Source organism: Thunnus thynnus, chromosome 21 (assembly GCF_963924715.1).
Source record: "Thunnus thynnus chromosome 21, fThuThy2.1, whole genome shotgun sequence".
In the NCBI taxonomy this organism is placed as follows: domain Eukaryota; kingdom Metazoa; phylum Chordata; class Actinopteri; order Scombriformes; family Scombridae; genus Thunnus; species Thunnus thynnus.
The window spans coordinates 18,905,859-18,926,562 of record NC_089537.1 but is presented as its reverse complement, the minus strand read 5'-3'; the positions used below and the strand labels follow the sequence as shown (position 1 = coordinate 18,926,562).

The 20,704-nt window shown below is 38.5% G+C and overlaps 3 protein-coding genes across 6 annotated transcripts; 2 read left to right on the top strand and 1 right to left on the bottom strand.

Moving 5' to 3' along the window:
• Positions 1-71: 71 nt before the first annotated feature.
• Positions 72-5,395, top strand: fam168b (family with sequence similarity 168 member B). 2 transcript variants are annotated; one of them, XM_067578430.1, is made up of 7 exons: positions 72-258; positions 2,138-2,229; positions 2,339-2,422; positions 3,117-3,211; positions 3,372-3,570; positions 3,659-3,783; positions 3,878-5,395. In XM_067578430.1, the coding sequence occupies exons 2-6, from the start codon at positions 2,160-2,162 to the stop codon at positions 3,769-3,771; spliced, it is 561 nt and encodes a 186-aa protein (XP_067434531.1). In that variant the 5' UTR covers positions 72-258; positions 2,138-2,159; the 3' UTR covers positions 3,772-3,783; positions 3,878-5,395. The 2 variants fall into 2 exon arrangements, with proteins under 2 accessions (XP_067434531.1, XP_067434530.1); XM_067578429.1 differs by having other exon boundaries at positions 107-258; positions 3,069-3,211.
• Positions 5,396-7,133: 1,738 nt separating this feature from the next.
• Positions 7,134-14,988, top strand: rbbp8 (retinoblastoma binding protein 8). 3 transcript variants are annotated; one of them, XM_067578035.1, is made up of 19 exons: positions 7,134-7,301; positions 8,276-8,431; positions 8,592-8,634; positions 8,779-8,874; positions 9,348-9,439; positions 10,054-10,126; positions 10,420-10,601; positions 10,688-10,780; positions 11,369-11,433; positions 11,824-11,891; positions 12,136-12,430; positions 12,711-12,867; positions 13,094-13,182; positions 13,537-13,648; positions 13,840-14,001; positions 14,113-14,158; positions 14,274-14,358; positions 14,443-14,584; positions 14,678-14,988. In XM_067578035.1, exons 2-19 carry the CDS (start codon positions 8,335-8,337, stop codon positions 14,773-14,775), a joined length of 1,995 nt encoding a protein of 664 aa, XP_067434136.1. In that variant the 5' UTR covers positions 7,134-7,301; positions 8,276-8,334; the 3' UTR covers positions 14,776-14,988. The 3 variants fall into 3 exon arrangements, with proteins under 3 accessions (XP_067434136.1, XP_067434134.1, XP_067434135.1); XM_067578033.1 differs by having other exon boundaries at positions 7,135-7,301; positions 11,366-11,433; XM_067578034.1 differs by lacking the exon at positions 7,134-7,301 and adding an exon at positions 7,482-7,588 and having other exon boundaries at positions 11,366-11,433.
• A 98-nt stretch (positions 14,989-15,086) lies between these two features.
• On the bottom strand, positions 15,087-20,595 carry LOC137173283 (UDP-N-acetylglucosamine transporter TMEM241 homolog). Its single transcript, XM_067578036.1, has 15 exons — positions 20,369-20,595; positions 19,270-19,316; positions 18,910-18,987; positions 18,736-18,817; positions 18,489-18,566; positions 18,295-18,320; positions 18,119-18,170; positions 17,924-17,972; positions 17,360-17,405; positions 17,162-17,197; positions 16,382-16,416; positions 16,172-16,241; positions 15,725-15,818; positions 15,470-15,534; positions 15,087-15,348 (listed from the first exon to the last, which is right to left on the bottom strand). The coding sequence occupies exons 1-15, from the start codon at positions 20,438-20,440 to the stop codon at positions 15,285-15,287; spliced, it is 894 nt and encodes a 297-aa protein (XP_067434137.1). The 5' UTR covers positions 20,441-20,595; the 3' UTR covers positions 15,087-15,284.
• Positions 20,596-20,704: the final 109 nt, after the last annotated feature.

Genomic DNA, 20,704 nt, shown 5'->3' with positions numbered 1-20,704 from the left:
AGAAAAATTGAATTTTTGATGTGACGTTTAAAAGGGGATAAACACATTTCAAGAAAATGAAAAAGGTTACCAGATTAAGCAACGCGTTATTTAATATTTTAGAATCGGCCGACCACGTGACAGCACCCGGAAGTGACGCCAGGGTGCTCAAAAGAGTTCAGCAAAGCATCTGGGAGCAAAACACCAGCTAGCTTAATTTCCTTTTTACAGCAGAAGACCACAGGAGAGGACTGCCAGACGGTCAAAAACAGTTAGCATGTAAGTTATTGTGGTTTATTAGCAACATTAGGAGACTTGTGTGTTATGTGTGGGACAGGCTGCCTCCTGAGCTGAGCTGTGCGGCCTGTTGACAAGCTGTCCACATCTGGCTGCTGTCCAGACAGTGCTGCTGTGGGTTTTGCGCGGTCAGGCAGGTGTTTAGCAGGTCAGTGTGTACATCTGAACATACCTGCAGTGGGGGAAAAAACACGCATAATCAATCTTTATGTATAAAACTAATTAATTATAACAAAGCCCCGCTGCGTTCACCTTCGCTCTGCAAACAAAACCTGTCAAAAAGGAAACATGTAACGTCATCTCTGAAAGAAAAACCGTAATACCTTTTTCCTAATTATTAATATCGATCAGGCATATAAGCACAACCATCAAGTATCTCGCTCTTAAAGGTAAAAATAATAAAGTTTTATAATTGCTACTGCGTAGTAGCCTACATGGCGTGTTTGCTGAAGGAAGGGAATAAGAAGAATCAATGCTAAAATCTGCAGTCTAGCTGAGGGCTGCTCACTGTTTGAGATATGTCACTGTTGTACATACAGCATATTCAATGAAAATGAGATTTGTTTAAGCTATCACGTCATCACGTCAGCTCTCGTGGTTTCCATTAAAAAAACAGACTGTAAAATTGATTTTTGTTTGTATTCTCCATAATTACAGACGATGCTACATCTGTCATCACTACAGTGGTTTCACTGTCTTAGCTTCACCTCCAATATGACCTCAAATATTTTGCGTTTATTCGTGTTTAAAATGTATTTGAAGGGGCAGTTTTGTAAAAGGATGCAATGCATTCTGGCTACCGCTAGAGGGCAGCACTGAGGGGTGATGTTTGTGTTATGGTAGCACTGGTATTTTTTTTGTTTTTTCTCCAAATGAGCATCATGTGCAGCAGAAGTAAATACTACTGGTAATGGAGTTAAGAAAGTTGTATATAAAGAAAGAGAAATCTGAAATGATACATAAATGTATAATCGTGTGTTTTACAGGACTGTTTCATAATGCCTGCATGTATCTTTCAGCTTCTCGTGTAGTGTATTGCCATTCCCTCCACAGAATGTCAAAGTGACAAGTGGACAGAGTGAGTGGAAGCACTAGGATTAGGATTAGGATTTTAATTTTTCCTTTATTCCTTTTGCGTAAACCTTCTCCCACAAAATGTGAAAACTCGTGTAAAATATTAATGGACAGCACATTAAAAAAATAAAGAATCAATTCTATAAGTTTCATGTGCATGTCCACAAATACACTAGTGAATATCTATACTGACTGTGGTCATCTCATACTGCTTTCTGATATACTTCACTGTTCTTCTCACCAGATAACTATACTATATCCCCAATACAGTTTTATTGCCCTAAATCATTCTAATCACTGAAATGTAAAAAATTGTGTACGTTATAGGATGTATTGGTGCATTTTTGGCCCCTGGAACATATATATGGAGTAGTTAATCTGCCATAGGTGACAGATGTGTAATAAATCCTGAAAGAGCTGCAGTAACCCTCAGGAATCTGTGTTAGCCAGGTGCTTTTTTCATCTAACCATAAAGGAAGGAGTCTCTGTATATATGTCTGTCTGTCCTTCGTTTTTCTTGACAACCGTTCATCCGATTGACTTCACACTTGGCGGGTTTATTGCTGAGGACCCATGGAAGTGTAGTATCGAGTGTGAAATTGTTTGGATGAGCGGTTCTCCAGAAAGCTGCAAGCAGCAATATCTGAGGCCAAACAATCGACCCATTCTGAACAGGCATGTTTTGAACGGGCACTGTGCTAGTCACATGCAAAGGTGAAAACATGTTGTTGTGTTCTCAGTTCGGCTGCTATTTGAATTCATATGTCCTATGCTTCTTTTATTGCAGCCTCTGTGAGCAGTAGACCATAATGAATCCGGTTTACAGCCCTGCACCAACAGGGGTCCCCTTTACCAATACTAAGGGTATAGGCTACCCAGGTAATTTTATGTGTCAGTGATCAGTAAATATCCTAATTGTGAGAAAATGCCTTAAGCCAAGAGGGAAAAAAGGATTTAATTCTGGTTCTGTTTGTTTTGGTCATGGTAGTTGGATTCCCGGTTGGTTACGCAGCAGCTGCGCCAGCATATAATCCCAGTGTGTACCCAGGAGCAAACCCAGCCTTCTCCAGCGGTAAGAAGAAAGTCCAAGCGGACATTTATAAGACCCACTGTTGTCTGGAGTTTATTAATACATAGATATAGATATTTACAACAAAAGGTTTTGTTGAGATTCATATATCACAGATGCTACAGATACAAAATAAAGTGTATTCAACAATTTTTGTTCAAAGCATTTCATGTTAACTAAGTGTATCATAGGTATAGGTATCTCAAAGTAAAAATACAATCATGCAATGACCTTTTTTTTGAAAAACAACAAAAGTAAAGAAAATTGAGATAGCTTTTTGAAAGATTATGTTTGCACTGTCTCTGGAGTATAAACAGTTTCACTCATTGTCTAATGGAGATGTTTCTAGTTTGTGCTGCAGCAAGGATTTCAACACTTCTTCAAAAAGAATCAGATGAGAAAATAATTGCTTACAGGTTTTATGTAGTTCAAAGTTTCAGTCTGCAGACTTTTCTCTTCAACAAATACACAATACTTTGTCACCTAGTGTTTTCTTGTACAAACTGTATCAATCATACTATTGGTGGATTAGCTTTAGATTTAAATGAAAGTGGACTGATGTATCATTCCTGCTGTTGTTGCTCCACATCCACTGACTGTACTTTTGATAATCAGCAGCATTAATGTGAAGTTTCTTCCTCCCACCCAGGCTACGCTCCAGGCACTCCTTTCAAAATGTCCTGCTCTCCCAACACAGGGACTGTCCCACCATACTCCTCCTCACCCAACCCCTACCCTGCTGCTGTTTACCCTGTCAGGAGCACCTACCCCCAACAGAACCCCTATGCACAGGTCAGTATGAATATATCATTGATTTAAAAAAAAAAAAAAAAAGGTTGAAGATGGCGTCATAATCAAAGATCTAAATTTAAAACTTTGATGCTATAACAGATAATTTTTTGATGTTGCTGTTTCATTTGAACTGTAACATGTTGTTGTTCTGTTGATCCAGGCACTAATACCTTCACAACAACAAGGCACTTATTACACACAGCCTCTGTATGCTGCGCCACCTCATGTTATCCATCACACGACAGTGGTTCAGCCCAACGGGATGCCTGCAGCCATGTATGCCCCGCCGATCCCTCCTCCCCGCCACAACGGTGTTGCCATGGGGATGGTAGCTGGCACCACCATGGCTATGTCAGCTGGTGGGCTGCAGTTTGTTTTATTATTACTATCTCTATTGAATAGAAATGATTGATGTGAATTTACACCGATGCTCACTCTGCTTCTCAGGGACTTTGTTGACGACTCCATCACCAGCGCCTGTCGCTCCCCACCAAGTCACAATGCCCACATATCGGCCTCCTGGCACACCCAGCTACAGCTATGTGCCCCCACAGTGGTGAAGAGAGGGCAGCGTGAGTATGATGTTTAGATGACAGTTATTGTCTACACTTTCACTAGAGATACACACAGTTAATATTTACAGTATACATGTCGTTCTCTCTGCAGGTCAGAGGATGGTAGATATGCATTCACACTCTACTCCAGTGTTTTTTGCTATTGGTGAAGACCTGCTCTGTCGGTGTCTGCCACCAGTTACTCTTCTTCCAGCATAATGTGAATCTGAAACCTAACTACATAGAAAGAGGCCCATTTGGATAGGCAGAGGGGGGTGAAGAATAGATCCATCCCCATGCCCCCTCTTAATGGAATAAGGCTGCATTCCACGCCACACCCCAGCGCCAGCACCTCTACAACCTGCTGCATATCTCACATCAAACGGCAACGCCTCCATGCAAACTTTTTTCGTAGACAGTCATGCAGGTTTTTATAGCTTAAACACTTAAGTGGTGAAAAGGGAGTTTGGAATTTGTTTGTTTGTTGTTTTTTTTTTTTTTTTAATTTCGGGGATACATATGATATGATGTTGAGTGCATGTGTATATATAGATATATGAAGTAATGCTAGCTCAATCTACCTGCTGTGACAGATGCAAAATCAACAAAAGGCACACATCCAAAGGAATTTTAAAAAAAAAGAAAAAAGTAATAATCTGCAATGCTGAATCACCAGTGACCATGTCTTAAATGTGAAAGAAGAAAAAGACGAGAAACGTTTGTTCATGCAAAAACAAAGCTGCACAATCGAGTGCAGACTAAACTGTATTATTTTCACTGCTTTGTGTTTTGGTAAGTGATGCTAGGTTTTTATTATTTCTCTAAGTGATGCAGTGTATGCATTGTGTCTTACCATTTTTGTATTTTAGGAAAAAGATGGGACTTTTAAGTTTGTGCCTCTGACTGATGGCCATTCCAACACTTGATCATTCTAAGTGTTTATATTTTTTTTTTTTCCTGCCATGTCAATCTTTTTAGAAAAAGAGTATCGACTTCTCCAGAAGTCTGAAGCAGCTTTTATTTTCTGTTTGGAACACTTTTGGGTGATATCAATGTTACAACTATTCACTTATTTTAGCCAGACGTATTCTTGGTGGTAAAAAAGTAGAGGAAGCTGTAGGAAATCATTTGCACCCATTTAATGAGAGTGAATGAGCAGGAACAGTTCTGCGTGTGAGTGTATGTGCGTGTATGAAAGCGGATTAAAAAATAGAAACCATTCAAAATGGTGCCATACAGTACAACATGTCTAGAATATTAGACCTACATGTCACAATAATCAATTTGCTCTTAGGGTAGGTCTGAAGCACTACACCATTAAATCACTGCTAACTGTGCACATGTTAGGCAAATATGATATTGTTAAAACTCCATTTGTGAATAGCACTACTGAAGGAAAGCACTAATTCAAAACAGTTTATAAAGATAACCTGACCTTTTGACATTGCTCACTGTTTTACCCACGAGGTTCCAGGCTAACCCACCAATATCACCGTCTCAAGACTTGCTTTTCTATGTTGCCTCAGTCACCTCAGTTAAATAATCTGTTTTGTAAATGTTATTTTTGTGATTTTGGTTCTTGTTTTGTATTCTAAAGAAAGACCAAAAATAAAAACAAATATAAGGATAATGTTGTCTTCCCTTATTGTGTCGTTTGGTACTTTTTGACCTTGAACAATGGCAGACAGTCAACAGTACCACAAACGGTTTGCCACTGAGGAAAATATGTCTTCACATTAGTAATTACACAACCTCATTCCACAAACTGTTGTATGTATGTTATCCAGATAGATTCAGAATAAGGAAGGAAATATTTGTGTAAATGTTGAAATTGTAAAAAGGATATAACATAGTGGTTATTAAAAGCAGGTGTAGGGTTCAGTTCATTTGTAATAGCTCTGGTCATTCTTCCAAGTCTTATGGAGTTATGTCTTGGCAAAATAGAACAAAGTGAAGAAGGGAGAATGTGATAATATAGTAGATAGTACAAATGTATACTGCTATAATTATGAAAATGTAATCATTTGGATTGCTAAAGTACTACATAATGATGTGCCCAAGGAGAAAATTTAAGATGATCAATTGTAGAGGCTAACTATTGGTTCAGTAAGTTCTGAGGTAGTAAGAGACCAAATTAGGAGACAGTAGGACACTTTTGAAAGTATGACGGCATAAAGATATGTATTTGAAACAGAAGAGTAAGATATGGCTTGATCTGACATTAACGTATATTTTCTTTTTCAATTCTTATGCTCTTCAAATGTGAGGCAGGTATCGAGATAAACAACAAGGTATCTAAAATTCTGCACTATAGTAAGACTCTGGTTGGCCAGAACTGTGGGATGAGACATAGACAAAGGTTTCCTAGATGATGATATGTAATCTACCTGTAAAAAGCAGACCATATACCACCAGTGTGGTATATGGATCAGCAGCAAAGTCTTTTCTTGTGAGGCTGGACGTAATTCAGGCTCAGGCCTTGAGAGTATGTTTAGGGGCAGTGAGAACATCGCCAGTGTGTGCACTGCAAGCTGAGGGAGGAGAAATGCCACTGAGTCTCCGTCAGAGACAGCTGCTTGTAAACCATTGGGTAAATCTCAGGGGGCATGGAGATAGTCATCCAACCAAAAGAGTGTTACAGGCCAGCTGGGAAAGGGAGAGAGCGTAAAAATTAAGTTTTGGATAGACAGGAGGTGCAACAGCAAGAGACTTGGGAGTGCATGAGAAGGAGTTTTGTCCAACTGTAATATGGCCTATAATCCCAGTGTGGACGCTAGAAACTGTGGTAGATTTGAAGTTACTTCAAGTCAAAGCAAGAAATAAAAGTGCAGAAAGGAAAAGGTATTATATAGGAAGAAATTAATAAAGAGTGGCAGCAGCACTGGAATTGGGAGACAAGAGGAAGACATTTACATTCCATTCAAAATAGAGTTGGTATAGTTAGAAGTAGAGAAGGAAATAGAAAAGAGGAGACAGTCACGAGTAGGTTAAGAATAGGACACAGTAATCTGAACAGTACACTTCACATTATAGGGAAGCATCCAACTGGTTTTTGTAATCATTGCCAGGTATCAGAAACTGTAGAGTATGTTCTTGTTAATTGCAGGAAATGTGTAGCAGAGAGAAAGGACACGATGGAAGAAATGAAAAGATTAGGGCTAACAGGAGCAGGAGTAAAGAATATACTGGAGTGTGGTGATAGGGGGCAAGGCAGAAAGTGCTTTGTCAGATGCCTGATGAGAACAGGGTTAATGAAGAAAATCTGACATACTGGACGCTATAGTATGTATAGGAGTTAACTAACTCCAGAAGATGGCAGTAGTGATACGTTTAGGATGCAAACTGCCTTTAAAACCCGAGAAAGGAAACGAAGAAGAAGAAGACTCCCCAGCATGCAATTCGGCGCGCGAATTAGGATTTTGTTGTGGAGTTAGCATACATCCATGGGAGTTAATTATCTTCTAACGCTACATTGACATGTTATCTTAACTATTTCATCCTTTATAAACCTTTGTGTCTTTCTTGGACTCGTTGGTGTAAGTCTTGTTCATTTTGAATCTATCTGAGTAACTTCAGCGTGTGTTTTGTGTAAAGTTGTTTTGTTTTTCAGCCAGGTAAAGCGGTAGGTGCGAATAACCGGTGTTTCGGTTTAACGAGTGACCGTGTTAACTGATGACTTTCAGCTGAGTAACATTTTTGAGGCTTTTCCAAGGACAGCTACGTGTTCTGTTTGTGTTTTAACAGCTGCCGTCACCACGACACACTCGGCTGAAAGTCACTAGTTAACACGGTCACTTGTTAAACCGAAACACCGGCGGGTTAAGTAAGTTATGGTTAACTTACTTTGGAAATGAGATGAATAATTCAGTGTTTTGTGTTGTGTACGATGTGTTAGTTAACACTTGGTATTAACCTGTGGTGTCCAGTGTTATTGTTAAGAGAGCCTCAAAGTGTGACTTTCCCAGTGTTCACCAACGGTAAGTGTTATAAATTGATGATACGTGATAGGCAACTGGATATATTAGTAGATCAAAGCTAAACTGAAATGAAAAATACTTTCGTCGTTTAATAGCTTAAATATAAACTTAGCTACATAACATACGGACGCCAGCTTGTTTCCTAGCACGGTGACGTCACGACCCGCCCTACTCTGCCTCTGATTGGCTAGTTCTCGTCCTTCGTTGGTTTGGTTGGTTAGGTTTAGGCATGAAGGATAAGATTGGTTAGGGTAAGAATATCAGAGTAAGCCAATCAGAGGCAGAGTTGGGCGGATCATGACTTTGACATCCTGGGAAAAAATATCGCCATAACTCTACAAGGTAGGAAAGTGATGAAGGATATGGGCCAAAATAAGGCTATTGTTCACTATAAACAAAGAGGTATAGCTGAGCTGGCAACACTGAAAGAAGCCTGAGCTCGTAGCATAATTGAGTTATTGAGGGTCCAACATGTGCATGCACTGAATCAGAAATAAACTGAGAAACATGGGATGAAACATATTTTTCCCCAGGTGGTGTTGGCAGATTGTAGCAGGGCTGCTGTTGGCTGAGTTTTGGCAGTGAATGGAGGATGAGCAGCCCGAGCCTGAGCAGCAGGACACCCAAACCAGACCTCTTTGAGGATTTATGGAGGCAACTCGGAGAGTGCCACCAAAATGCACTTCAAGGTAACAGAAACATGATGTACTGTATGTGAGCTTAAAGAGAACTTCCTTATTGGTCTTAATGGATACACAGGCAAGAGTTCAAAGGGATTTCTGTGTAATTATAAGCAACATTAAATGAAACATTAATAAACCTTGAAACCATTTTTAAATGTTTTTTTAGAACTGGAGGAAAAAGTGAACAAGTTGAAAAAGGAGCGCTGTTTGTGAGTACACCATGTCATTCTACCTTTTTAAGGATAATAATGAGACGTTTTTGCAAGGTTTTTGCAAGTTATTCATGATTGGTGACATTTAATATCAGATCATCTCCATTAGCTGAACTGACATTGTTGTTTGTTTTTCCGCAGAGATGCACAGAGCCTTGAGGTATTTTACAAGCGCAACCAGCAGCTGAAGGAGCAAAACAAAACCCTGCAGGATGCCGTCAGTCTCTTTGAGGAAAGGTAACTTCCTCAAAGACTCGTAACATGTCTACTGCATTTTATACCCTGGTTCCAGCTTTTTTTTTGTGAGTAGTAAGCATGTAGCCAGCACAGCACAGTCCTTCTGTTGTTTCACTACAAATTGTTAATTTAAGGTACAATTTATTGTAAAACAAAGACAGAGGTATTTGGCGCTCTACCACTCAGGCCTGGTATAGTTTTTTTTTTTTTTTTTTTACAGATGAGTGAATTCCAAGCAGTTTAAGGAATAGAAGTTGAATGATAAAAAAAGTGTATTTTTGATTTAATCCATGCACCAAATATGAGTATATGAATATAAGTAGAGAAAGAGATGTGCGCTCTAGTTTTCTTGTCAGCTGATTTTTGGGGGGTTTTTTGTCGTGTAAATTGTATCTTAAAACTGCATAAGCTGAAAAGGTTCTCATTTAAGTTGAAACTATGCAAGATAAAGACAACAACTACCTTGTTTCCAGGCTCCGAGCAGGAGAGTGTGACCGATGTGCCATCTTAGAGGAGAACTTGAAAAACAGCCAAGATCAGAACGAGCGCCTCATCACCAAACTGAGTGAGTTCACTCATTTTTCCTCTTTGACCAATGATACAAAGAGCTGTGATTAAATAGTAATTCGGCTCTTTAAATGCCTTGTTTTTTCAGTGTGTAGAGTTCAGTAAGTTTTTTTTTTTCCAGGCTTGCCTTTTAAGCCACACTAGTAGCTTGGCACCGTTATGGTCTAGACTGAAATATCTCAACAACTATTAGATTGCCATCAAATTATGTGTACACATTCATGGTTTTTCAGAATGGATCGCAGTAACTTTGGTAATGCCTCAATTTTTCATCTAGTGCCATCATCATGTCAAAATTTTAATTAGTCCAATATTTTGGCTTATACCCAAACTAATGACATTGGAGGAGAAAAATAAACACAACAGATGTTTGACCAATCAGGAGACATCATGTACACTGTTTTCATTCCCATCAGCCTCATGTATACTTTGTGTTTAGTATCAATTAGCAAATGTTAGCATGCTAAAACACTAAAATAAGATGGTGAGCATGCTAAACATTACACCTGCTAAACATTAGCATGTTAACATTGTCATTGTGTACCACAAAATATGTCTCTTGTGATAATAGAGCATAGTTGTGATGTAGTGTGTGTGAAACTTGCTGTGCAGAGCATGAAAGAAACGGCCTTGAGGATGAAAACAGAAAACTTCATGCTGAGCTGCTAAAGTTAAAGATGACCCGGTAAGCTCTTTAGTGTATTACAGCTATGTTTTGTTAAGATGATCTCTTTGACTTTGAATATTAAGATATTTTTATTTAATTTTTTGTTATGTAAAAGCAGCCCAAGACAGCTACTAAAGGTTTTGTAATGGTGGTTTCTGTTCTGCTTTGATTGCAAGTCAGGTTTCAAGTGTCCTCTATACATTTGGGGGCACAGGTTTTTTGTCTGCTAGTGAGTGTTTAAGCTGTAGTGTTCTGCATTTACAGTGAAGTTTCAGTTCCCCGTTAAGCATCACATGTGTTATTTTCATCAGCTCAGGACCCCAGAGGGCCTCATCCCCAGAACAGGAAGAGGGCATCATCCCAGACTCACCGATCCTGCCGAGTTCGCTGCCTGTGGCAAACAAACTGAAGAAACGAAAAAATCTTGACAAAAGCAAGCACGTTCGCTACGCAGAGATACCTCTACCACAGTCTAACAACTCACTCTTCAGTGGTCAGTCTGGTTTATAGTCACCGCCAGACTTTTAATGCTTATTTCTGACCTGCTGAGTCTTCTAACTTATGTTGTCCTTTCTTTAGACCTGAATAAGGAGCCGGTTGATCCAAAGAATCCTGGAAGAACAGAAGTGCTTGTACCCAATACATGTGAATTGGACACATCCCAGATTTTAAGTATGATTTCAAGCCCTGCTCCCCGATTATATCATCATTTAAAATTAAGAAACATGAAGAAATGTGAAAACAGGAAGCCTGTACTTATAGAATTGGAAACAGTTTTTTTCAGTATGTCCTTCCTTCCATGTGCACCATGAGTCTCTCTTGGTGGTTTTGGGTTTTTTTTGGGTTTTTTTTTAGATTATTTAAATAAATTTGTATTTCAGGATGCAGTTTTTTTTAGTTCCTACTGCAACAACTGACAACATTTATCTACACACACACACACACCCTATCTGCCTTATTCACATGCACAGACAGAGGCGTTGCTGTAAATTCACCCTATCTGCTCAGATTCAGTTCTAGTGTTAGGTTAGACTGCCGCTCTACTCACAGGACTGGTGATTGAAAACTCAAAAATAAAATACATCAGCATCTTTTCTCCCCTTGCATCACAGATTGGACTTGATGATAATTTAATCATTTTGGCCTGGGTTTTGAAGTTAAACATTTTCAGTTGCCATATGTGCCAAGTTGCTGACTTTGATTGTGAGATGTGTAAACGGTGTTGCAACTTGTTTGAACAGATGCGTCTCATTTCAGAAGACGACATTATTGAAGAGGCGATAGCAGAAACCTGTGGCCTAGAACTTCTTAACAAGCCTTACATGGTAGGTTCATATAGATGGAGTGTAATCAGTGATTATAATTCATGTATTTGGTGCTTTAAGAGAGATGCTGTTGAGTAGGTGACTTCCATTAGTTGACAGCTGGAGTCAAACATACAGATTTGCTGTTGAAATTCTTCCACAGATTGTAGGAAAAATCAGTCCAAAAGAGTCATTTCACTGTGTTTTGTAAAGGAAGCAGCTTGGAAGTAAATCCTGAAAATATGTCTTATCTTTCAACTTCTACTGTCATCCTTGTTTTTTGTTTTGTTTTGTTTTTTTACAGGAAATTCACTGTGCACTGAATAGTTATTTCTTAGCACAGACGTTCAGACTCATTCAGTACTTATTAGGATCATATCCGTAATCTTTTGATCTGTTTTCTCTTCTCAGAACACTGAGACCACTGAAGTTCAGCAAAGCAGCTCAACATCTCCCTGGAAGTGTGATGTTCGTTTAAAGTAAGGACATCAGCAGTGTGGACACTCATCTGCAGCCTATTGTGTCTGTACTGTGAGCAAGAACTAACACCAAAGTCATAAATTTACAAATTCTACAGTAGAAGTAAATACAAAACTTGTGTAGAATATGAAAAATTCATGCCATTCAGCAATGCATGCCTGAGCTGTTCCCTGATTATATTCATCATCAGTTTTGAAACCAAGCATCCAGATCACTCAGCCACATTTGTTTCCTTCCATAAAGGCCTTACTGCTCCTCCTCCTCTGCATCCACACTGATCCACAGTCCAGACTCGACCACAGTGAGGTCCCCGTCTCTGCTCCCTCGTGTCAAACGCTTCCCAGAAGAGGCCTCCATTTGCAAAGCCAAACGGAAGAAGGAGGACAGTGACCCAGAGGTGTGGGAGGAGGACAAACAAGGAATCCAGAGAAGTATAGACAAACAGAAGGAAGACCAGCACGTAGAACCTGAACCAGTCAAAAGAACCTCCGCACCTTTAAGCAGTCAAAGCTTCAAGAAGGAGCCATCTGCCTGCAAGGTTAGATCTGTGTTCAAAACTCTCTCTTTTCCCAGCCAGCATGTCTGTTAGCAAAGGTGAACTGCAGCACTGTTTTTAAATGTAAAGTGTCCTGCTTCCTTTTAAAAGAAATCTTTTGGCCCACACAGTTTTGGTGAAGAATGTTATTTACTTGTGACGTCCATGGAACACAGCGCTCCACACTGATGGCATTTCAGCTGCTAAAAAAAAAAGTTAGATAAGCAGAACAGAACAATAATTCCGTGTGGTTTTAAAATGTCATGCCTTTAACATTGAACAGGTTCAGTCAGCACAGAACGGAACTTTCAGCGAAAGGCCAAACATTTCCTGTGCAAGTCCTACTTTCAAGAAGCCAAATGGGAACGTTAGAGAACGAGCGAACCAGAGAAGAAACCCACTGCAGGATCTGAACAACGTACAACATGATGCAGAAGATGGTAAGTTGTCTTACGTCTGATGGCCTCAGCAATGCAAGAATTTGGATGACAGTCCTTTCTCTCTTCTGATTGAAAACAAAACCAATTTAAAATAAGCATGGGCACAAATGTTTTCTGATCCTTTAAGACTTTTAGCATAATTAGCATAAATAACTACATATTGTAAAGTTTGATATGTCTCCTTTATGGTGCTTTGTTCATTTTGCCTCTCACTGTGCTTTTCCAGCTGAAAGAAAGCACAAAGTGGAGCCCATGTGGAGCATCGACCCCGCGCTCGCCCTGTCCATGTACGACAGTGAGTGGAGAGAAGACGAGGTGCAGTCACATGATCTCCTACACAGCTACACTCACTGGGTCCATTTTACTGACCTGTGAAGCTCAATTTGCTCCATTTTTTTTGTAAAATGTCAAGTGTTTGTTGTAGTTTCAACTTGATAACTTTGAGGTTGAGTTGGTAATATGGTTAAGCAAATATCTTGTTAATATCCTGTTAGAAAATGTCAACTTATGACTTATGCTGTGAATTTATATGAAAAGACATGAAAAATGTTTGATCAGGAATCTACATTCTGGATAAGTTATATTTTGTTGCTAATGTTCATCTGAATATCTTCTTTTGGACATGTTTGGTATGTGGAGTCTCTTACATCAGGCTGTTCTGTATTTTAGCAAAAGGAAGAGCAATACACTCACGGGCAGTTAGTAGATTCAGACTGCACTTGGGTCAGTCACAGCTTACTCCAGAATCGGGGAGAAGACAGCCAGGACAGAGAGGATGGAGGTAAATATAACTAAACAAATGTTTGGTCACTTATTGTCGATACAAGCTGTTGATCTCTTACTCTAACAGGTCTTTTTGAAGCAATGTTGGAGATTGATTGCATTTGTGCAAAACATACATACAACATAAAATGTGCTGAGAAGAAATAAATCATAGGTCTTATAATTCATTTCTGTGTTTTGGTTTTCAAGGGCTAGGCGAGAAGGCAAATGACAGTTTGGAACAAATGTTTGACACCACAGCCTACGGGGAGTACAAATCATTCAGCAGTTCACACGTAGGCAAGAGCCAGCCATGTGATGAGGAGGAGGAGGAGGAAGAAGAAGAAGAGGAAGAGGAGGAGGACAACGATGGTATGCTTTTAGATAGAGAAACTTGTCATCATGTAATTTGACCAGTATGTCTGTGTTTGACGTTGGATATAAATTGTTTGTCCTTGGTTTTTTCTTCTTCTTTCAAACAAGATGCTCCAGGGAGCACTCCAGGTCACAGGAAAGGGCACAAAGCACGGTGAGAAACACTTCCTCACTATTACTGTCAGTGGGAATATATATTATACATCAACTCATTCAGAACTTGTCAGTTCGCCACAATTTGAAGTTTTCTCTCCGTTTGTTTGGATTAGACCAACATATGCACATGTGGTGGTAGTTCGCAAGAAAGATGAGAGAAGGAAACTGAAGGGCACTACCTGCAAGGAATGTGAAGTTGTAAGTATTTTGTTTATTAAGCTGAATATAAAACATCTTTTAAGATGGATCATATTTTAAGGATGATGATTTATTTTCTCCCAGTATTACGCTCATCTCCCAGAGGAGGAGAAACAGAAGAAGTTGTCTGAATGCTCAAGGCACCGTTTTCTTTATATTCCTCCTTCCACTCCTGAAAACTTCTGGGAAGTCGGTTTCCCATCAACTCAAACATGCATTGAAAGAGGTAATATAACAGTAGACATTTCAACATGCATGAAAAAACACAGAAATCATAGTACCACATTGAACCCTGAGAGCTATTATTCCTTGTTTGTAGGTTATATCAAGGAAGAGAAGAATCCACAGGCGCGTTCCCGGAGAAGACAACCTTTCAATGCTTTATTCTCCCCAAAGAAAAACCAGCAGGAGAGCTAAAAAGTAGTTTTTCTCTGTAGAGCTGCTTGAATCGGCCCATTTACAGAAAGAAACATATGAAGAACAGGCTTTTACTGAGGAGTACAATGAAGCACTGTTTTATACATCGAGGATGATTATGCATCATCTTTTTTTCTGTCTATATGTACAGATTTTGTTTTTTGTTGAGTGAGTATGTTTGGGACATGCTGAATAAATAAAAAAATAACTACATGTAAATGGAGTGTTGATTTTTAAAGGAAATGGATTTTACACCTGAGTTTACCTTCATCATCTGGACTAAAACAAACTTTGCTCAACATACACATCAGTGAAATCTTAAAGTTTAATATGAAATATATTATTTTGTTGACATGTGAGATTAAAGCATATTGTAAAGGCAATAGGTACAGACAAGATAAGTTTATTTGGTCAGCAGATAAGAAATTACAAAAATGAAAAAATATATCTATTTCCCAGAAAATAATCTCTTAAAGAAGTGCAAGTAAGGCTCATCTTCTGTTGTCTTTTTACAACTGAGCTTCTCTCTCTGAGTACACCAGCAGGGCCTCTCCAACATGGCTGATGACCACACTGCAACAATAACAAACACAAACCACATCAGCACTGTAGGTCTGATACAAACAAACTCGGATTTCATGGCAGTTATTTATACGCTTCAGTACCTAAATCTCATTGTGGGGGAGGTACTTACCATATGAGAGATGGAGCATTAATCTCTGTGTAGAAAACTAATGGAGAGAGGGACATGGCAGTAACCTGGGAAGAAAGATAGCAAAACAGTTACTTCCTGTTAGGCAGCAGGTCAGCCCATTTCAAATTTTACTAATAACAATTCACTCTTTCTTTTTTGTGTGAATTATGACCGTGTTGGCTATGAGCCTCTAGAAGTGCACCCTGCTACAAATCCTTTCATGCTTATATATGACAAAGAAAATCAGAAAATCACCTTAGACAAAAAAATCCACACTGCAAAGTGCTCGAGAGATAATCCACTTTTAAGTTTGACTGTGGTCAACAGCAACAAAAACCCCAGCAAAGCACTGTGAAATAACACACAATTTATAATGAGAGTGGGTTGGTGAATTCAAATATTAAGTCTTTGCTGCTGCTGTAACACTTCTCCAGAATGTTCAAACACAAGTCTGTATGTATGTGTGACCATGTAAAGATAGAACTGGACATGCAGGCCTCAACATCTTATAAATAGTCTTAAATCTTTCTTTTTAGATCCCACAAGGTTATGCAGATGGTTTTTTGACAATTTTTTGCCACAAAAATAGTCTCAATGCAAAATCCTGGAGTCCTATTTTTATAACAAACTTGGATAGCTTTATTCAATATATACATAAACTAAAAAAAAACTATTTATCCTCTACAGATTGAAAGGATTCACCTGGCGCAGCAACCACAGTGAAATGTGTGGGACTGAAGGGAGGGAAACTCCAAGGCACCCATGAGGTCACCTGCAGAGAGGCAAAGGTCAGTTTGTGAGGTGCACATGTATATATTATAACTTTTAATCTGTTGCCATGGAATGCCATATTGCAGACCATGTAACCAATGTAAATATCTCCATCGCACAACTGCACATGATCATTCTTACCTGTTGGGTGAGCAGCAACGGCCAGCAGCAGTACACTATTGTTTAAGGAAAACACTAGAATTAGTCTCTAATAACACCTGAAGCTGCAGTTGGTGCAACTATTTGAAAAAAAACACTGGACTTGCAACTTAAGAGTCTCCTTCTAACTCACCACAGAGTCAACTGATGTGCATTAAGAGTCTATAAATATTTAAGTATATTCAGAATATTGTCTGCAAGTAAGCTATTATTTATATCTATATGTAGTTGGAAATTCCTTCTGCACATTAATTTATAAATGTCCTCCAAACCTTGATGATGAGCAAACCCTCCAGACTTTCTGTTATACTATATTAGGACTGACTTCATAGGAAAAGGGATGTATGAGTTTTCTTGGAAACTTTAAGTCATCATGCTTCTCATAGAGTTCCATGAAGACCATCAGTATGTTGCATTGAGGTTATTTTGAGACAATAGCAAACTTTCTGAAAGGAAGTGAATCTCTAAAATGAAAGGCAATATAGACCAATGAGAAAATAGTTCTGCAGGTACAGTATGATGTACAAGTACTGTAGTAATTGTATTCAAAACCTTTTAAAGAATTTGAGTTTAGATCATTTTAGACATTTCAAAACTTTGTCAGAGTGTGCAAATTCACATGGGTTTCATCCCTAAATTACAGTGGTTTGTGCTTATTTTGTTACTTTATATCCAAAGTAATACTCCGACAGTAATATTTCTGTATTTGTTCCTACACCACAAATTCAGCATCACATCCAGATCATTTAGATTTATTCTTACCTGAACAAATAGTTAATGCACTGCTGCTCAAGGTCACTACAACAAAAACATCACAAGTGTCTTCAGTGAAGCGTCATGCGGCATGAAAATGTGTGGAAAAAATAACAACTTTTCAGTGAGAACAGGAACATGCTTTAGTGTTAACTGTTTATATGTTTTCTACTGCCATTAAATGTGCATTACTGTGTTTAAACTTACCTCAAATTACTGGATTTGTAGTGAACTTGAAACACTCTGTATGCACCTGAAAAAAATCAAAAATATCCTATTTGGTTTCCTAAACCACTTATAGACCCACACTGTTTTAACATTACACAAAAAATCCTACGACATCTGTCTAGTATCTGGTAAATCTGTAATTTTCAAGGTGACACCACCGATGTTTCTACTGTAATCTAATCTGGTTTGGGTCTAAACTAACTTTATGTTTCTTCTAATTATCTGTGGTGTCCCTCAAGACTCAGACCTGGTGCCACTAATCTTTCCTTTATGTAATCCCAGAGCTATTTCACTCAATCATCTCAGTTTATTCTCATGACATTTATACTAAACTCTTTCTCCAAATCTCACACACATGGCTGCATTAAATTGTCCCTCTCATATTATTTTATAAAGAAAATGAAACATTTGTCTGTTTGTTTGTTTTTTGTATCACGAGACTGAAATTATTAAACATACATAAATATATATATATATATATATATATATATATTTACAGCCACAGATTCTTTAAAACTTAAATAAATTAAAATCAACACTTACCAACACAGAACAGATGACCAACAGCCCACAGGTAACCGCTATAGTCGACCTACAAAGTGGGCAAACATGTAAACTGAATAGATTTATAGCATTAATTGATCAAAAACACTTGGATGTATGATGCCAAGTACAACACGTGATCTAGCACAGTCAATAAGAAGTAATGTACAACATTTGATAATGAGGAATTATTACCTGAGGATCATAGAGGGGAAGGTTGATGGCTGAAAGCAGCATGAGACATATGCTACACGAGGAAGAAGCACAATTAAACATGTCGTCTCGTTATTGGAAGGAGGGAAATTTTCATCTTTGTGCTTTTTTTTAAATATCGTGTTTGTTCTAGTTTCTTTACTGAGCACAGCACAAACCTGATCAATTTCAGCCACTGCGTCTTCTGTTGTTAAAAAGAGAAATCAAAACAGCAGGTCAAAGTGAGATATATTGTAGTTAAAGCTTGTACAACATAAGACTATTCAAGGTCTTTGAGCAGCTGTGTTGGTCTGCTTCCTTTAACTTATCATGAATAAGATGAGGGAGTATAGTTGTATATAGTCACACTTACCTCTCTGTGGACAACCTTCAGGATTACGTAACTGACAACATGAGAGGAATTCTGAAGAGTGAAGAAGAGAGGAATGTCCTGGATGAGGAAGAAAAGCAGAGTTTTATCAAAACCACTGAAAAATCAGCCCATAGACACAACCTGTATTAATATAGAGCAAAGCAACAATCTGCTGTAGGATTCAAGATACAGTTATTGTATTGTGTTACTGACATTAAATCTACAGCTTAGGGGTTATGTTGCTTACTATGCGTGATAAGGCCCTGGAACCAGCATATATGTTTCCCACAAACAGGAGGGAGCCTGGAAGCCAGGAAAGAGCAGCTGATCTGAAACAGAACATTCAAACATATCAAACGAAGCTCTTCAAAGAGCAGCTGAACATCAATCCTACAGTTGTCTAAGGAAAGAAATTAAGTACCTGGTGATGCGGCTCATTTCCACCCATCCCAGCTTTCCAGAGAGTAGAAGCAGGGCAGCGCCGATAAATGTCTGCCATCTGAGCCAATGTACATTTGTTTTGTTAGCAAACATAAAACAGCAGGTTTCATGTATGCAATTAGTATTTTTTCTGTCATTTAGATAGTAGAACATTGATAAAATAATTAAAATACACAGTTCAATTCTCTTATTCATTGCCAGTTCAGATTTGTTTCCAACAACTGTTATCAAAGTTTAGTTCTGAAATGTTGTATGAAAGATTCAAATGTAACATTTGACCTTTTTTTAATTCCATGTACTAATTCAGAAAGAGATGTCACATTTAAATTCAGCTACTCACCCTTGAAATAAGGTTGGATAGGTGAATTTCAACACAGACAAGACAAACTGGAAAAAAAAGAGAATTTAGGTTTTAGGTCTAATTTTGACTTTCACACCTTGGATTTGACTTTTCTGGGCTGCCTGCAAGATTACAGGCTGAGTCAATAGATGGATGATGGACAAGTACACTAATGTAAATATCCCTCTCACTTCCCTTATCATGGTGGTCACGTTTTTAAATTTGTTTTCATCTTTGCATGACTCTTACTCTCTGTGTTTCCACTTTATTGTCATCCTTCTCACACTAGGAGATGCTTAATCACTGGCACCAAACCCCTTTCAAAATTCTACCATTTTAATCTGCACACAAACTTAACTACGGATGTTTTTTTATTATTGGTGGGAGTCATTCTTCCATTCTGCATACAGTCCTTCTCACACAACACAAAGCAGCTTTTCAGTGAAATGTCATTTTTACAACATTTTCATCCTTTTTATTTTCATTTGCTACAGATGTTTTCTACAAAGATAAGAGTTGAGATTGTGTTGACAGTCCTGCTGTGATGGCTCACAGGATCACGCCTGATTCGTAACAGCAATTCGAAAAGGCTCTTAAGTGTTACATTGCAATTTTCCAGATTTTTCAAAGACATAAGTCACGTTCTCTACACTTTTTTCACGTCAAGGACAACTAAACTGACACAAATTAGACCTCAGACCTTCATCTGATAAGATTTTGTCCCGGGGTCCCCCATCTGATCAGATGTTTACTTTTAGATGATTTATTACAGCAAGTTCATGAACCCCATGACCAAAATAGTCATAAATTTTGTCACTTATGGATGAAATTATATTGAAAATAAATTATTCCCCATTTTGCTGGGACCCCCTCAAGGACCCATGGTGGTCCGCGGACCCCACTTTGAGAACCGCACGTTGTGAATACAGGAATTGAGATGGAGCTTTGCTGTCTTTAACCTGTATTTTTGATTAATGTAAGCAAAATAAACTGGTTTTTAATTACAAAATTAAAAAGTCACACTGTATTTTTAACTCTGCTGAGACAGAATGTGATTATCTCCAAACTAATGTTGTTTCCAATCCACCTTTTCACTCACCTTATTCGTGAAATATGATACAACGAAAACGAAGCTAAACGCAAAACCAGTGATGTATCTTTTCCACTGCATGTTGACCTGCCGACACACTGCAGCGGGGACATGCTTCCTACATTACAAATACTACATTTTGCTACATGTAGCCTGTTTCAAACTAGAGACATTTTAAGATCGGAAACTTCCCTCACAGTCCCAGATGACACGTCAAGACGTCGCGGGACAAAGATCGTCTATTCTAGGGTGATATTTCACTGCCCCAAATGTGTGTCACGCGTTTGCTCATTTTCTGAAGTACATTTTTTGCAGAAAAACAAAAATAACAATATGTTTTGTGGT

Excerpts from the sequence above, each read along its gene's own strand:
- fam168b (XM_067578429.1), top strand. The coding sequence starts at position 2,160 with ATGAATCCGGTTTACAGCCCTGCACCAACAGGGGTCCCCTTTACCAAT. Across the intron at positions 2,230-2,338 it reads TAAGGGTATAGGCTACCCAG|TTGGATTCCCGGTTGGTTAC; the intron begins GTAATTTTATGT and ends TGGTCATGGTAG. Across the intron at positions 2,423-3,068 it reads AAACCCAGCCTTCTCCAGCG|GCTACGCTCCAGGCACTCCT; the intron begins GTAAGAAGAAAG and ends CCTCCCACCCAG.
- rbbp8 (XM_067578033.1), top strand. The coding sequence starts at position 8,335 with ATGAGCAGCCCGAGCCTGAGCAGCAGGACACCCAAACCAGACCTCTTT. Across the intron at positions 10,781-11,365 it reads GGACACATCCCAGATTTTAA|AAGACGACATTATTGAAGAG; the intron begins GTATGATTTCAA and ends GTCTCATTTCAG. Across the intron at positions 12,868-13,093 it reads ACAACATGATGCAGAAGATG|CTGAAAGAAAGCACAAAGTG; the intron begins GTAAGTTGTCTT and ends GTGCTTTTCCAG.
- LOC137173283 (XM_067578036.1), bottom strand. The coding sequence starts at position 20,440 with ATGCAGTGGAAAAGATACATCACTGGTTTTGCGTTTAGCTTCGTTTTC. Across the intron at positions 19,317-20,368 it reads TATCATATTTCACGAATAAG|TTTGTCTTGTCTGTGTTGAA; the intron begins GTGAGTGAAAAG and ends TTTTTTTTCCAG. Across the intron at positions 15,349-15,469 it reads AATGCTCCATCTCTCATATG|TGTGGTCATCAGCCATGTTG; the intron begins GTAAGTACCTCC and ends TTATTGTTGCAG.